The 15113-nt window shown below is 45.4% G+C and overlaps 1 protein-coding gene across 3 annotated transcripts in view; it reads right to left on the reverse strand.

Moving 5' to 3' along the window:
* PCID2 (PCI domain containing 2) overlaps window positions 1-15113 on the reverse strand; it is a 321918-nt gene that overhangs the window by 237734 nt on the left and 69071 nt on the right. For all 3 annotated transcript variants that reach the window (XM_086934305.1, XM_086934306.1, XM_086934304.1), the window contains exon 3: window positions 13227-13316. In XM_086934305.1, the coding sequence (XP_086790431.1) occupies window positions 13227-13316 (90 nt within the window). The remainder of the gene's footprint in view (window positions 1-13226; window positions 13317-15113) is intronic.

Consider the following 15113-nt stretch of genomic DNA (forward strand, 5'->3'; position numbering starts at 1 on the left):
GAATAATATCCGGTCAAAATAAGGCAAGCCAAAGCAGCAAGCAAGTGTAATAAATGGTCTGACCTTTCAGGCGTCTCCTCTAATAATGACCTAAAGAAACTTTGCTAATTAGTAAGTCTAAGTGGTGGGTATTTAGGGAAGACAGCTAAGATGTCTATTTTGTCCTGTGAGTGGGTAGCCCGTTTTGAGAAACTTTACTCCTGTACACATAAAAACAATTTTGCTTCGCAGTACTGAGGGAGCTCTCTACTCCTTTAGTTTTACCTTAGCAGCGACTGCTTATGCGGTCGCATCGCTAAAGCGTAAGAAGGCACCTGAACTAAATCAGATCCCCGCAGACCTTTCCAAATCTGACCCTAATATATGTGTCCCCTGAATTAATACTGTCACAAAAACAATTGCAGCAGTGGCAGCTATGCAGACTACTAGGAAAGGGGTTGAGATTGTCCCAGTCTTCAAGAAGGGAAACCCAAGCACCCTAACTTACTACCACCCTATTAGCCTTTTGGATAACTTGGAAAAGATTTTCTGCAAACAAATCCTGGAGAAACTTTTGGATTGGATCAAGGAAACCCATATCCGGTTCTATCTCCAGGCAGGATTTAGATTTAAGACCAGTTCGATTGATCAGGTCTTCCGCTCCCTTTTGTCTAAGTGAAAGACAGGTAGATTTTGGAGGGGGGAGAACTTTTTGTAGTGCATATTCATCTCTGTGCTGCTTTCGACCTGGTACCTGAGAAGAAATTATTGAAGCCCTAACTGAGACGGGGTGTCCCTGTAATTTGCTGAACATTATGTGCCTTCACTAGGAGAATTTTGCTAGGGTCCGATGTGGTAGGAAAGGAGAACTAACCAAGCCAATTTCTGTAGACATGGGTGTGCGCAAGGACAGTGTTTTGGCTACCATTCTGTTCCTCCTTTATATCAACAATTTTGTCACATTTTTGACTAATTGTGCTAATGATTCCCCCACTCTTGCAACACAGAAAGTTGTGGCTCTTTTTTTGTTGATGATAACCTTTCATTGGCTAAAACTACGCTGGATCTCCGGAATCTTGTAGACAAATTTAATCGGTTTTGTTCTGAGCATGGTCTTGAAAATAATGTTTCTAAATTAAAGCAGATGACTTATTCCAGATAGAAAAGGATGAAGGGCACTGTAAACCTGGAAAGGGAAGTACTAGAAAGGGTCAGGGACTTTGATTATTGGGGGATCGGTCAGGTGGACTCTGCCTCTTGAGACCCCTGTGGATCCTCAAAACGCTCATATCAGTTAAATCATATAGCATGAAGAATGCTCAGGTTTGCTAAAATGGCCTCATGGTTACCAATTTTTCCTGTAATGAAGATCTACATGATCCAAGCAAGAGTGCAGCACTATATGGTGCTAAATCATGGAGATACTGCCAATGTAAAGCTCTCTGATATCCTTTATAAATAAATAAATAAATAAATAAATAAATAAATAAATATAGGAATTCTGAGTAGTAATGAAAACAACTTTATCTGAGCTCTTACTGGTCTGGGGAGGGGGACACCAATGGTACATTTAACACTGGACCTTGATCTTAACCCGGTCTTTGAGCTGGTTGCCCTTAGGCCGCTAATTTACTGGGTATGTATTTGAGCCACTGAAGACCTACATCTCTATAGAGAGGATCTTATTGACATTGTTAAACTACATTGTTCCAAGAAGAACAGGTGGCTGCCCTATGTTGAAAAACCATGGTATGGGCTATGCCTATCCAACTTCTGGGAAGACCAATCATCTATCCCAGCCGCTGTGGGTGTGGTGGTTAAATCTAGATATGGGGAGTGAAATGCTGTCCAACATTAATTGTCCTGACACAGAGGGAGCCTTACAAGACATGTTTTATTGCACAAATCCGTGCCTAGGGCAGAGGGCTTTCTAAATTACATCAGGCCTGTTACGTGCCCATTCATTATTTTTGCCATTTAGGTATGGGACTCTCACAAAATTGCTATTTACACTTGATCGTGGGACTCTATAAAGCTGAGGTCGGATTACCCACTCTGTTGGCTTTTGGGCCTAACTTATCAAATATATGCCCTTAGGATCTGCAAAATAGATTCTTCAACTGAGATTGTGGTGGCTGTATCTAAATTCCTGCAGGCAGCCTGGCTTATTAGGAACAATCAGTTAGCTCGCCTTTGGAACTTATGTGCACTGTGACCACTTATCTATGTCTTTTAGAAAAAAAACATTTTACTCATGTAATGTTAGAACTAGTGGGTGTTGCTTATTTATTTTAACTGTTATTGGTTTTAAATGATGTATATTTGCTGCTTGTTTTATGCTTTGATAATGAAATGTATAATTTCGATCTGTCCCCAAACTTAAGTTACCCAAGTTACTCCCAGGATTATTCAGAGTGGGTGACTGATGAATGTACAATTTAAATGGTTAAAAAAAACATGGTATGATACATGATGCTTTTAATTTGAGCAGGGAATACACTGTGAAGTACGGGGGAAAGCGATGTACAACATTGGTCTTCCTGCTGCAACCGAGCACTTACAGGTATATTTGAAAATGTACTAAATTTCAGGACAAACTGAATGGGAGGACATGAGGGGGAAAGGAGAGAGCAGATGTACAACACTTTCTACATCATACAAGCAATGCAATGATCAATGAGGTAACAGTAGAGCAACAGACGTGGTATGACAGTAAGACCTCCAAGCCTCAAGGTTATGTTAGCCAAAAGAATTAGCACAAGTCACTGCAAAGAGTCATGACCATAAGAAACAGTATTCAATCCTTTTTAGGTCTCGGTACTATCCGGTTCGTCAGAACCGGAAGTAGCGAGATCTTATCTTACTTAGAGGGGCTCTTCATCCCGCCTCTAATTTTGGCTCTCTCCCATTGGCTGGCTTCCTAAATGGAGGCCAGCCATTGCAGGAGAGAGCCGTCACTCCAAATAGGCTCCGTCCTTTTCGGATTTGGAGGTGTGTTCGGTGTGCTTCTTTCCACTTTTTAGCCACTCCCACCGAACACGCCCCCAAATCCGAAAAATCCCTGAAGCTCGAGGCAGCCATTTTGTTTCCTTCACAGTGAAGGTGAGCCGTTCCTCGCTGTCCTCTTGCGTTCTTCCCCCTGCCTTCTGCTGTCTTCTTCCCCCTGTCCGTGTATGTTTCCCGCCCCGCTGTCCGTGTATGTTTCCCGTCCCCCTCCCGCTGTCAGTGTCCTGTGCGCTCGTTTGTCCCGTCCGATTTGTTATCGTCACCATCCCGTTGTCCTCCCCCCCCCCAGCTCTCCTCTGTCCCGTTCTCCCCCCTCCCTCCGCCCGCAGCTCTCCTCTGTCCCGTTCTCCCCCCTCCCTCCGCCCGCTGCTCTGCTCTTCCTCCACCACCCTCTCTGACCCCTCCTCCTCTCCCCATAGTTTTCCTTCCCCCCTGTACTATTTGCTCTCCTTTCTTAAAGTCGTTCTTTTATAGTCCACAGCTCTCATGTTAGCAGGATTTGCAGGTCACTGCCTCGTTGCCCAGCTCTCCCTGCAGCATTAGCCTTTAAAACAATTTCTTTCAATTAAACTTCTATGCATGCCTCCACCTTTCACCCCTCTGTCTTTAATTTCCTCGTTCCCCCTCTGTGCTCTCTTCACTTCTTGCTTTCTCTCCCTCTGCCATCCCGCACGTATCTCACCCCAGCCTTTGAACTTCGCCCGCGCCCCTCTATACCTACCTGTCTGTTCCTCACTCTCTGCCTTCTTTGCTCTCTCTCGCTGCTCTCTAGCCCTCTCTCATCTGATTCCACCACTACCTCTCGTTTACTACTTCTCACCATCGCCCGCTGCCCTCCTGCAGTCGTTACTGCCATCTGTGGCTGGCACCACGCGCTGGCCCAACACACTCAAGCATCTGCACAACTGGTCCTCGCCTCCCCTCTACCCTTCGAGCCACGCACGCACCTACTGCGCCCCCGCCCCCTCTCCTAATGCCCGTAGGAGTCGCTTTGCACTCCTGCACGGCGCTGCTCTCCTGCTGTCTCCCTGCGCCCACGCCCCTAAGGCTATCCTTAGCAAAGTGCATTTTTGGCGCACTTTTTCACCCATCTCGGACATTTTCCCCCCATTTACACATTAGTTCGCTGTCTCGTCCTGTCTAGAGGCTCTCTCGCGCTCTGTGTTCCTCTCCTCTCCCCCCCTTCACTCTCGCGTGCCTGGCAGAGTTCACTCACGCGCACACAGTTATTTTCCAACTCCGAGTCCTTTTACACGCACCTCTTCATTTCCTTCCAACCGTTTCTCGCCCATCTCACACACATCCTTGGCTCGCATAAGGGCCACTTCAACTCGGTTGATTTTTCAGCACCCTCCTACTCTCACTTATTCACTCTATTTTTATAGGTCTATCTTCCACAGCCTCACGCGCACTTTAGAGAGTACATTGGCATAGCCCTATTCGCAACCTGTTTCCCCTCTCAAGTCTCCTGCACCTCGCTCATTGTCACCCCCCTACTCGCCTCTGGTATCACACACCATTGCCAGAGTTTCGTCCCCACCCTCTGTTTCTCCGCTTCCATTTCCATCTCATTCTTGGTTTTCTTTCCCCACGTTTCCTTTCTCTTTCTTGGTCTCACACACGGCTCGCAGAATTCTTTTACCGCCCTCTCCGTTCCCTTCTCACTCTCTTCTTTTCTCTCTCTTCCACTCTCACACACAGTTAATTTCCCTTCTCTTCCACTGTCTCACACATGGCTGACATTTCTGTGCTTCGCTTCCACTGTCTTGCACATTGCTCACCTCCCTTTTCTCTTTGTTCCATGGTCTCACACACACTCTCACAGTGTTCTTTTTTCCCCACTCTAGTATTATACCACTGTCATTCCGTTTCCACTATTCCATATTTTCTCTCTTCCATTGTCTCACGAGTGACTCCCCTCCCTTTCTTTCTATTCCACAATCTCACACACGGCTCACAGAGTTTAACCCACCCTAAATTATGCCCCAATCATTTTACTCTCACTTTTCCATTTTCTTTCCTCTTCCATTGTTTCGCACACGGTTCACCTCCCCACTTTCCTTCTCTGCCACGGTCTCACACAGGGCTCACAGAATTCTTTTTTCCCGCCCTCTGTTATGCTCCTCTCATTCTCAGCTTTCTCGTCTTTCTCTCCCCTCTCTTCCGCTGTCTCACACATGGCTCGCAGAGATCGTTTCCCACCCTTCGTTTCCCCTTCTCTCCTTGTCTCCCCAACCGTTCTTTTTCTTCTATGGTCTAACGCACCACTTTCAGAGTTCCATTTATAAGCACTTTCTTTCCCTCTCCTTCTCCTTATGTCTCTCCGCACTTCTCTTCTGGTCTCACACATCATTGTCAGAGTTGTTTCCCACGGAGCTTCCACTCTTCTTCTCTCATTGTTTCTGAGGCCATCTGTTTTTTACTCCCACAAGCCATTGGCAGGGCTATTTCCTCGCTCTATTTTTCTTCGCCTTGCCCCGATTTCCTCCTTCTCCCCCTTCCACACAGTAATTAGCATCGTTTTATTTGGTCCTCTCGCCCATTATTTTGTCTCTCTTCCTCCTTGTTTCTCCTACCTTTCAAGTACCAAAGTCTCACACACCCTTCACAGTTCCTTCCCCACACTGTTTCTCTTCTCCCTCTCCCTCTCCTCTATCTTCCACAGTCTCGCACATCTCTTGCAATTCTTTTCCCACACTGTGTCGCTTCTCTGTTTCATATTGTCTCCCCCTTTCTTCTATCTGCCAAAAGTCTCACACACACTTCGCAGTTCCTTTCCCACAGTTTCTTTTCTCTCTATTATTGTCTAGCCACTCTTTTCTCAATCTTCCAACGTCTCACAAATCCCACGAAGTTATTTTCTCATACGGTTTCTCTCCCCCCTCTTCCATTGTCTCCCAGCCCCTTTACCTCACTTCCAAAGTCTCTCATGTGTGTTTTTATCATGGCTCTCTTACCAGACTTATTTCTATCTCCCTTTCACGCTGTCTCTCCCACCCTTCTTCTCTCTTCCACAATCTTACACATCCCTTGCAGTTCCTTCCTCACACTGATTCTCCTCTCCCTCGTTCTGCCTTTCCTCTATTTTCCACAGTCTTACACATCCCTTGCACTTCTTTCCCGTACAGTTTGCCATCTCCCTCTTCCACTGTCACTCTGCTACTTTCCTCTATCTTCCAGTCCCACACATCCCTTGCAGTTCTCGCTCCACGATTTTTCCCCTCTCCCACTGTCTACCGGTCCCTTTATCTGTCTTCCACAGTATTTAATTTGAATTTGAATTTAAAAACATTTATATAGCGCTCTGCTACCATGCGGTTTCTTGGCGCTCACACACTCCTTGTAGTTCTTTGTCCACACTGTTTCTCCTCTCCCTCTTTCACTGTCTCTCGCCCCTTTCCTCTATCATCCACAGTCTCACAGACTCATTGCAGTTCTTTGTCCACACTGTTTCATCTCACCCCCTCTCACTGTCTCTCGCCCCTTTCCTCTATCGTCCACAGTCTCACACACTCATTGCAGTTCTTTGTCCACACTGTTTCTCCTCTCCCCCTCTCTCGGTCCCTCTCCCCCTTTCCTCTATCATCCACAGTCTCACACACTCATTGCAGTTCTTTGTCCACACTGTTCCTCCTCTCCCTCTTTCACTGTCTCTCGCCCCTTTCCTCTATCATCCACAGTCTCACACACTTCTTGTAGTTCTTTGTCCACACTGCTTCTACTCTCCCCCTCTCACTATCTCCCCCTTTCCTCTATCAGCCAGTCTCACACACTCATAGCAGTTCTTGAAACGTTGAAAAGTTCTTGAAACGTGTGTGGGGGTGTGTGTAAATCTACACCATTCATGCACGTGTGTGCGTCAAATTATATTTAACTCCAAGTGGGTGCACTAAACATCCAACCTGGAAATGCAATCGCCCTTTGGCATAAGTCATATGCTGTGCTTCTATAAGAAAATTAACACTAACAAACGTGTACCAAGCCACTGTTTACTCTTGGGTATTTTGTGCCCTCTCTATATGGTAGTATTCTTATATCCGGAGTCAGTTGCCAGCGCTAATAATCCTGGCATTTGTGGGCTGTGCTCTAGGAATGGTTGCACAGCAGACGCCACCCTCCCAATAGTACACTTCCGTGCTATGTCTCTTTATGAAGGAAGGCACTTCACATGCTGACAGGTCCTGCATCAGGCCCACAGTGTTGGTAGTGCAAGTCTGAGCACACTGCTTTCAGCGTAACAAGGAAGAGATGTTAGAATTTACATAAGAGAAGCTAGTGAACATTATTTTCTTTTTAGAAGGTGACTGGCAGAAAAAAAAATATGGCTATACCACGCCCATAAATAACACCGATAAGAGGCCGCTGTTCTATGTGTGTTTTTTTCTGTTCATGTTTCGCCTTTTGTGGCATTGTTTGAATTATTGGCTTGATAGCACTTACCACTTAATATTTTATGCAATTTTAAAAGGGTTTTGGTTTTTCGATTTCCAAGAATTGCTCGCCAGCCTGCGTCCAGGAGGGTTGTGCATAATTTATATTGTCTGTGCTCCTGTTATATCTGAGGTAGTGGTGGATGTTACAGCTAGAATAAGGCATCTCCATGGCAATAAAGCCCTCGAAGGGAGGAGGAGAGAGGGTGTTCTAAAGTGGCCTAATTTGTGGAAAGGGCTCTCTTGTTTCCATCCCCGCCTCACTCTCTCTCACTACCTCACTCTCTCTCTTTCTATCTCACTAAGTCACTTTCACTCTTTCACTACCTCACTCTCTCTCTATCTCACTACCTCACAAACTCACTCACTGTTTCTATCTCACTACCTCAGAACATCCCTCTACCTCAATCTTTCACTACCTCACTTTCTCTGTCTCTCACTACCTCACTCTCTATCTACCTATCTCTCACTACATAACTCTCTACCTCACTATTCCACTCTATCCCACTATCTCACAACTTCTCTCTCTCAAAACATCACTACCTCACTCTCTAGCTCACAACCTCACAACGTCACTCTCTTTCTCTAACTCACTACCTCAATCACTCTCTCTCACTACCTCACTCTTTCTATCTCACTAACTCACTTTCACTCTCTTTCACTACCTCTTTCTCTCTCTACATCACAACATCACTCTATGCTTATATCTCACTACCTCACAACATCCCTCTCCCTCACTACCTCACTCTTTACTACATCACTCTCTATCTATCTAACTCACTCTCTCTCACTACCTCACTCTCTATCTATCTAATTCAATACCTCACTCGCTCTCTCTATCTCACTACCTCACTCTCTCTCTGCTAATGCAATAGGTATCACATATGCAAAATACAAAGCTAATGCCAATACAAATGACAATGCCATTTATTTAGGGATCCAAAAAAGATAAAAAAAAATAATGAGCAATTCCAATAGCTCTACCTATAATATTGCCGAGACCATTGCATTGTAAATGCTTGTTTACCACTGACCACAGATGCTATGACAACAAGCATTTACAATGCAATGGTTTCGCCTTTGGAAAAGTTAGAGCTATTGGCATTGTAAATGACAAAATTTGTATTTATGTGTTGGTTTTGAAAACAGATAAATAAATGGCATTGTCATTTACATTGCCATTAGCTTAATCTCTCGCAAATGTGAGACCTATTGTACCCTACGGACGAGCTCAGCAGACAGCAATTACTACCACACACACACACCCAGAGCCAGCCACACACACACAAACCCAGAGCCACACACACACACACACACACATACACACACACCCCCAGAGCCCCACACACACACACACACCCAGAGCCACACACACGTAAGCTTCATCTTCTCAATAAATACCTGCACCCTCCCACATAAGCCTCTGACTGACCTGTTGCCCTTACCCCACAATCTTCAAATAAATCTGAGCATCACTACCTTAGGGAAAAACTGTGACTCTCCCCACTTTTGTAACACCCTACCATACTACCTCAGAATTATATTATCCACACATCATACTGTCTAGTGTATACTTCTTTTACATACTGTTACTATGGATTCTTATTAACTCCATATGCAACTCAAGTAACTGCTACTAACTCTGTAATGTGCTCTGATACCTTTGGGTCAAGTTTGCGCTATACATAACTCGATAAATAAATATTATGCAGCTTTTTTTCCATTTTATGTAGACCTCTTAGGAGTTCCGAATTATGAATTTAAAACATGACTGGGTTTTGTGCCTAAGACCCACACTTCAAAACTGTTCCTAGATTTCAGCACCCAGTCGAATGAAGACTAACAAGCACAGCATTTTCTGAATAAAGAATCCTACTTGTGGTCGGAACTAGAATTTAGCAAATCCTGACCCTGGGTGGCTTGTGATGATTAACTAGCTTTATATTTTGTTTTACATTTCAATGCAATTTTGTCTTGTGCTAATTCACTGTGAGTAACTTAATGTGCAAAAAAAGGTTCCAACACTATCATATTAAGAAGCAGAGTTTCCAGTGACCGTACTTGCCCTGACAAGTCCCGTCCGGTAGGCATGTGGGGAATTGGGCCTTTTACAAAAGCTGCATCCTTTCCTCAACGACACCAGACAAGATCACAGGCCTTCTGGTTTATGGTGAACAACATACGTTCAAACAAGCATGCTTTTCTGAGAACAGGAATTTAAAGCAGTTCCTTGAGTTGTGTCTCTAGCTCTATGTTGATGCCAATCCCTCAATGTGTCTTCCTGCATCTACTTTCTGATGCTTGCAACCGGACGCCCCATAGACAACTCCTGCAGAAACCCCACTGGCAACTCCTGCAACAGCAGTGTTTGCTAATACTATTCACCTGGCACATGGGGCAAGGTCTAAAGAAGTTCCAGTCTACTCTTAGTTAAGTATTATATTTGGCTATCACACAGACCTTCTTTAACTAATCTAAATGAAAACTTGTGCTGCGCAATTTCAAATTATTCCATGGATTTAACCCTTACTGATTGGGCTCTTCAACAGCATAACCATTGACTACCACTTTATGTAGCACATTCCGTGTGTAAGAGGTTCTTCTCAAATTAGTCACTGGCACATAATCTGAACAGAAGCCCTTCGCACCTCCAGCATTCTCCATTGCTCCTCCAATTCATTAAAGAGCTGAAGATATTTCTTTACAGAGCACACAATAGCAATGGCCCATGTATAATTGGTATCTCATATATCACTATATGCTAATGCTGGAATACAAACAGTCCTGGCTATCAACTGGACCCTTACCATGATAGTGGCTTTCTGCCATTGCTAATTACTTAGCCAACAGCAGTGTGCATGTTCGGACTTGTTATTTGGATGTCACAATTGAAAACACAGGCCTACAACTTCAACCCAGTTTAATGTTGCAGACAGAAAAAAAAACACAGAACCAGTTCACAGTACATACACGCCTAGAAGAGGGAGGACGAGCAAGAATAAGAAACAACTTGTGTATGGCTTTATACGGAAATGAAGGCGTGAGGAGGAACTTTTGTGGAAAGGTGGGGAACGTGCAGAAGAGCCTGGAAGGACTAAGGTAAAGAAGGATGGGAAAAGTGAGGCAAACATGCAAATAATCCTATGTATTGACGGGACGGATAAAACGGAATTATTTCTAAATCATACCTTGTCCTCTTGCTCTCGCAGCATCTGCTCCATCAGTCCCTCCAGCTCCCGGGGAAGCCTGTTCCGCAAGGACAGCAGCTATTGATGCAGTTCCCGCAGCCCATCCCTCAGTGCCAGGTACAGACAGGCAAGAGTCCCAAGGGCTCCTGCCAGCAAGGCCAGGAGAGGCCATATCAATGCATGGAGCCGTGAGGGGGAGGGAGTTGCAGACCGAGACGAGGAGATCCTAGACTCACAGGGAGGCTGCAGGGTGGAATTAACTTCCTCACTAAAGCACGGAGGGTGTCCCATGGCCACCTTTTACTTTCCTCTGCCGTGATGACATGATGGATACGACTACTTGCACCCGAGTCAAGCGGTCTCGTAAAAAAAATGCACAGTCTGGTCTTGACACCTTAAGCAACGGAGTACGTAACTTGTTGCCCATTCCTGGGTGTGAAGTTAAGCAATTAGGCCAGTGGGAGGATATAAAAAAGCAAACACGGTTGTTTATACAAAAAAATCATATAGACTTTTTTTTAAGTGCCTTGCGACTATTTCTCATGCAACGTAATACACAATCTGCATCCCAGAAAAGAATTGCCATTCAGCGATGCAACGGAGAAATTATAGCTAAATGCATTTACATAAACCGGACTGTCCTAGAACTTTATGATTACAGCATACGAGGAGAAAGCACGAGCAGGCCCCATGAGTCGCAACAACGTAGCCTCACCTGGTGTCGGCAGCAGCTTGGACAGTGTCGCGGTGGCCGCCATGGCAGCAACTTGGACAGGGTCGCGGTGGTCGCCATGGAAGCTTGGACAGAGTCGCGGTGGCCGCCATGGCAGCAGCTTGGACAGGGTCGCGGTGGCCGCCATCTTTCCGTACTTCCAACGGGTCAACCTTCTGGCACTCGCCGCCCAGTTCCGACCTACGCACAGCCTCTTCCCGTTTCTGCAACCTCCCTTCCACCAACCCCCAAAGGCGTGTTTGACATATGCTCGGTGAGCTGTACTCAAAACGTACGATATTAATTACAGTGAGCTGGACGGAGGTACGTTACAGACGGACTGAAGGGAGCTCCCCGGGCACAGCACGGCAGCAGCAGCAGCGCCTCCTCCCCTGACACATCACAGGCCGTCAGTGTGCAGCCCGAACCGGCGGGAGGTAGATGGTCAGGACTCCGGAGCCCGCAGTCCCGGTAAGGACGGAGCAGGTACTGCAGGATTGGGACAGGTACCGGGTGGAGACCGGAGACACAGACAGGGAGGGGGGGCGGGAACGGACAGCGTGAGGGGGGGCGGGAATGGACAGCGGGAGGGCTGAAATGGGCACACAGACAGCGACACCAGAACACGGAGGCAAAGACGAAGACGGAAACTGAAAACAATGCTGCTTACCTGATCGCAAATGGAAAGTACTTCCTGGCAACTTCAATCTCGCAGCCCACTCCTACAAAAGACACTTCGAAACTGACCAAAACATGACGGGAAAAAAAAAAGCAACCGCCCACCGCCGCAATGATGTCACAAAGGGGAGGGCGGGATGAGAAAAATTTGACGGAGCGCCCACGAATCGCCTCACACAATGACGGACTCCTCTCTCTTCCAATGGCTAGCCTCCATTTATGGAACTAGCCAATGGAAGACAGAGGCGGAAATAAGCCACATACTTGTAAACAAACGTTTTCGCCTGCGCGAAACGCTGCTGCGCAGCTTTCGCCAGGCGAAACCTAAAAAGGTCAAATCAACAGTTGAACAAATAAAATGGGGAGCGGAGTTTGGGGAAAATGTAATCTATATTTGCAGACAGTAAGAAGGAGGGGAAAACATTTTGCTTAGGTTATCAGATTTCACAGCCAGTTACTCACTCCCAGTTAAGGTACATAAGGTGGCTCACCATTTCACACAACGTTTTCACTTGCATGATTTATGCAGGCATTTTAATGTTTCCAGGAAATTTACAAAATTGTGTCACTTTAATGGACAACAGAGGGTGGACTGGAGGGGTACAGGTAGCAAGATAGCCACAGGGAGCTTGGAGGGTGGGGAAAGGGGGTGTTGTAGCACAAAGACAACAAATTGTAGTCGAGAGGTAACAAGTGGGCCAGGAGGGCAGGGTAGCAAGGTGGCCATGGAGGACATGCAAGTGGGGAAAGTGCCAGCACACGGAAAACAGAAGGCAGGTAGGAGGGGCAGGGACAGCAAACTGACCATGGAAGGCTATGAATATGTGACATGGCACTTCTTTAGGCTTATTGATCTAGGTTTTCCATTCCTGGCCGCCTGGTCACTTTGAGAAAGATTCAACAATAAGTGGTTAATAGGGAAGCTTTCCGAAGTTTACTCAATGTATTTTTTGCAACTCCAAAAACCTCAAACTGAACCTACCTGATTGTCTATTGTATAACTTTGAGAATTGTCTCCGTAATTTCTAATGCAGCAAGTAAAAGTGGGAACACATTTATGCATAGTAAAAATTAGCACTGGCCCGTCTCATATCATGTGAACATTTTATTTTTAATGCTAAACAAAGATCATCAGCTTCTTCATTCTAAAGAGCACAGTTAAAGATGCATATTTGCCAGATATTTGCCTGATGAACATAGATTCATGTAGTTTGCCCCAAAAAAGATTTGTACCTGAAGCCTTGGATTGGCAACATGAGGATGTTTAAAGGAAACAAGTTCTGCACAAAATAGTCCATCTTTGCTTTCAATTGCTTCAAGTACCTGGAGAGAAAAATATTTTTCCATGAAGTAGTTTCATTAAAAATACAGCATCGAAATACAGTGGAGGACAATGCGAGAAAGCTAGGCCCTTGCCTGGGTAGTTCTGACATACATCCAAAAGTGTTTGAGGCTCTGCGCATGTGCACACCATACCTAACTAATTTGCATAAACCCTTCACCAAGTGATTTTGACCGTCACCCAAACACACAGGACAGAGTTTAAAAAGTAATTTGCAAAGCCTATTATTGGGAAAGTGCCTACCTCAAATGAGGCCTGGTGGCCCAGCTGCTGACTTTGGAACATTAGGTTCTAATCTTGGGTCTAACGCTAGATTATAAATAATTTGATTTTAATCAAATCAATTTAATCTCCTCAAACCACAATTGATGCATATTTATTCTTTAAAACAGGAAACATCAAATTTGAACACGTCACACAGATTTTGTAGACCAATGATTTGTGAACATCCACGTATGTGTCAATCAGACCATTACAAACTGTCCATAAGCATCTGCTTCAGGAAAAATGTACATTTGTATGAAGTATTTGTATGGCATGAGCCTACACAAAAGGCAGCGGACTGATGTACAGGGCCAAAGGCAGGGATACAGTCAAAAGGTAACTGGATCGGTAGCTGCGTTCTGAGAATAGAGGTGGACAGTTACTTTGTCATAATCCTCTAATGAAGAGAGAGAGAACGCTTTAAAAGACAATATGTGATTTCTCCTTTGAGGCTTGATGAGTTCCCAGTCATATTCTCCTTCATTCTGTTCTGCAGTTGAAGAGACGAGTGTCATCCTTTCCCTGACCTCCACTCAGACTTCTTTTCTTTTTCCATCCACCTCTCTCGCTCTCCATCATAAAGCCCAGTAGTCACCTATACTGTATGCTCTCTCTTTGCAAAATCAGAGACGTTTATTCATTTTTAGCCACACAACATATTTCAGTGAGTATATCCCTAGACTCTAAGGGCCCGATGTAGGTAGGCCGTTACCGATCGGTAACGGCCGAAAATACCGATTTTTGGCCCTTACCGATCAGTAAACAGCCATCGAGATGTAGGGAACAAAAAAAAATCAAAATCGGAGTTAAAACCGATTCGGAATGAGTACCGAATGGAAAAGAATCCGATACGTACATACCGAAAATCGGATATGTAACGAATCGGTAACACACCGAATCGGATGCAAACACCGATTCGGTCAATGTACCGAATCGGTAGACACACCGAATCGGAAAATAACCGATTCGGTCCATGTACCGAATCGGTAGTGACACCGAATCGGAAATTATCCGAATCGGTCCATGTACCGATTCGGTAGACACACCGAATCGGAATGAAGCCGATTCGGTCCATGTACCGAATCGGTAGATACACCGAATCGGACATGAGCCGAATCGGAGAACATACCGATTCGTATGAATCACCGATCGGGAAATTCCCCGATTCCGACAGATGGGGAGATGTAGGGAGGCACAGAAACACCGAAATCGGCTCAAATTCGGTAGAATTCACTCGGTATTTACCATGGATTACAATCAGGTGGTAACCAACTCCAACCCATATAAACAGCCCCAAAATGCATTGCAACTTGCAGGATGGCAGCTTTTTATGTCATTGCGAGGCGGCTACGGCTACAGCAGAAAGGACAGAGGGAATGGCTAAGAAATGAACAGGTCTACAGACAGAGGATAACCCTGTTCATGCTCACAGAGGCAGAGATCCTAGAGATACAGGCTGGACTCTGACACCATACTTGAGCTCATCAGGGACCTCAAACCATTCTTGGACCACC

Source organism: Lissotriton vulgaris, chromosome 8 (assembly GCF_964263255.1).
Source record: "Lissotriton vulgaris chromosome 8, aLisVul1.2, whole genome shotgun sequence".
NCBI classification, from domain to species: domain Eukaryota; kingdom Metazoa; phylum Chordata; class Amphibia; order Caudata; family Salamandridae; genus Lissotriton; species Lissotriton vulgaris.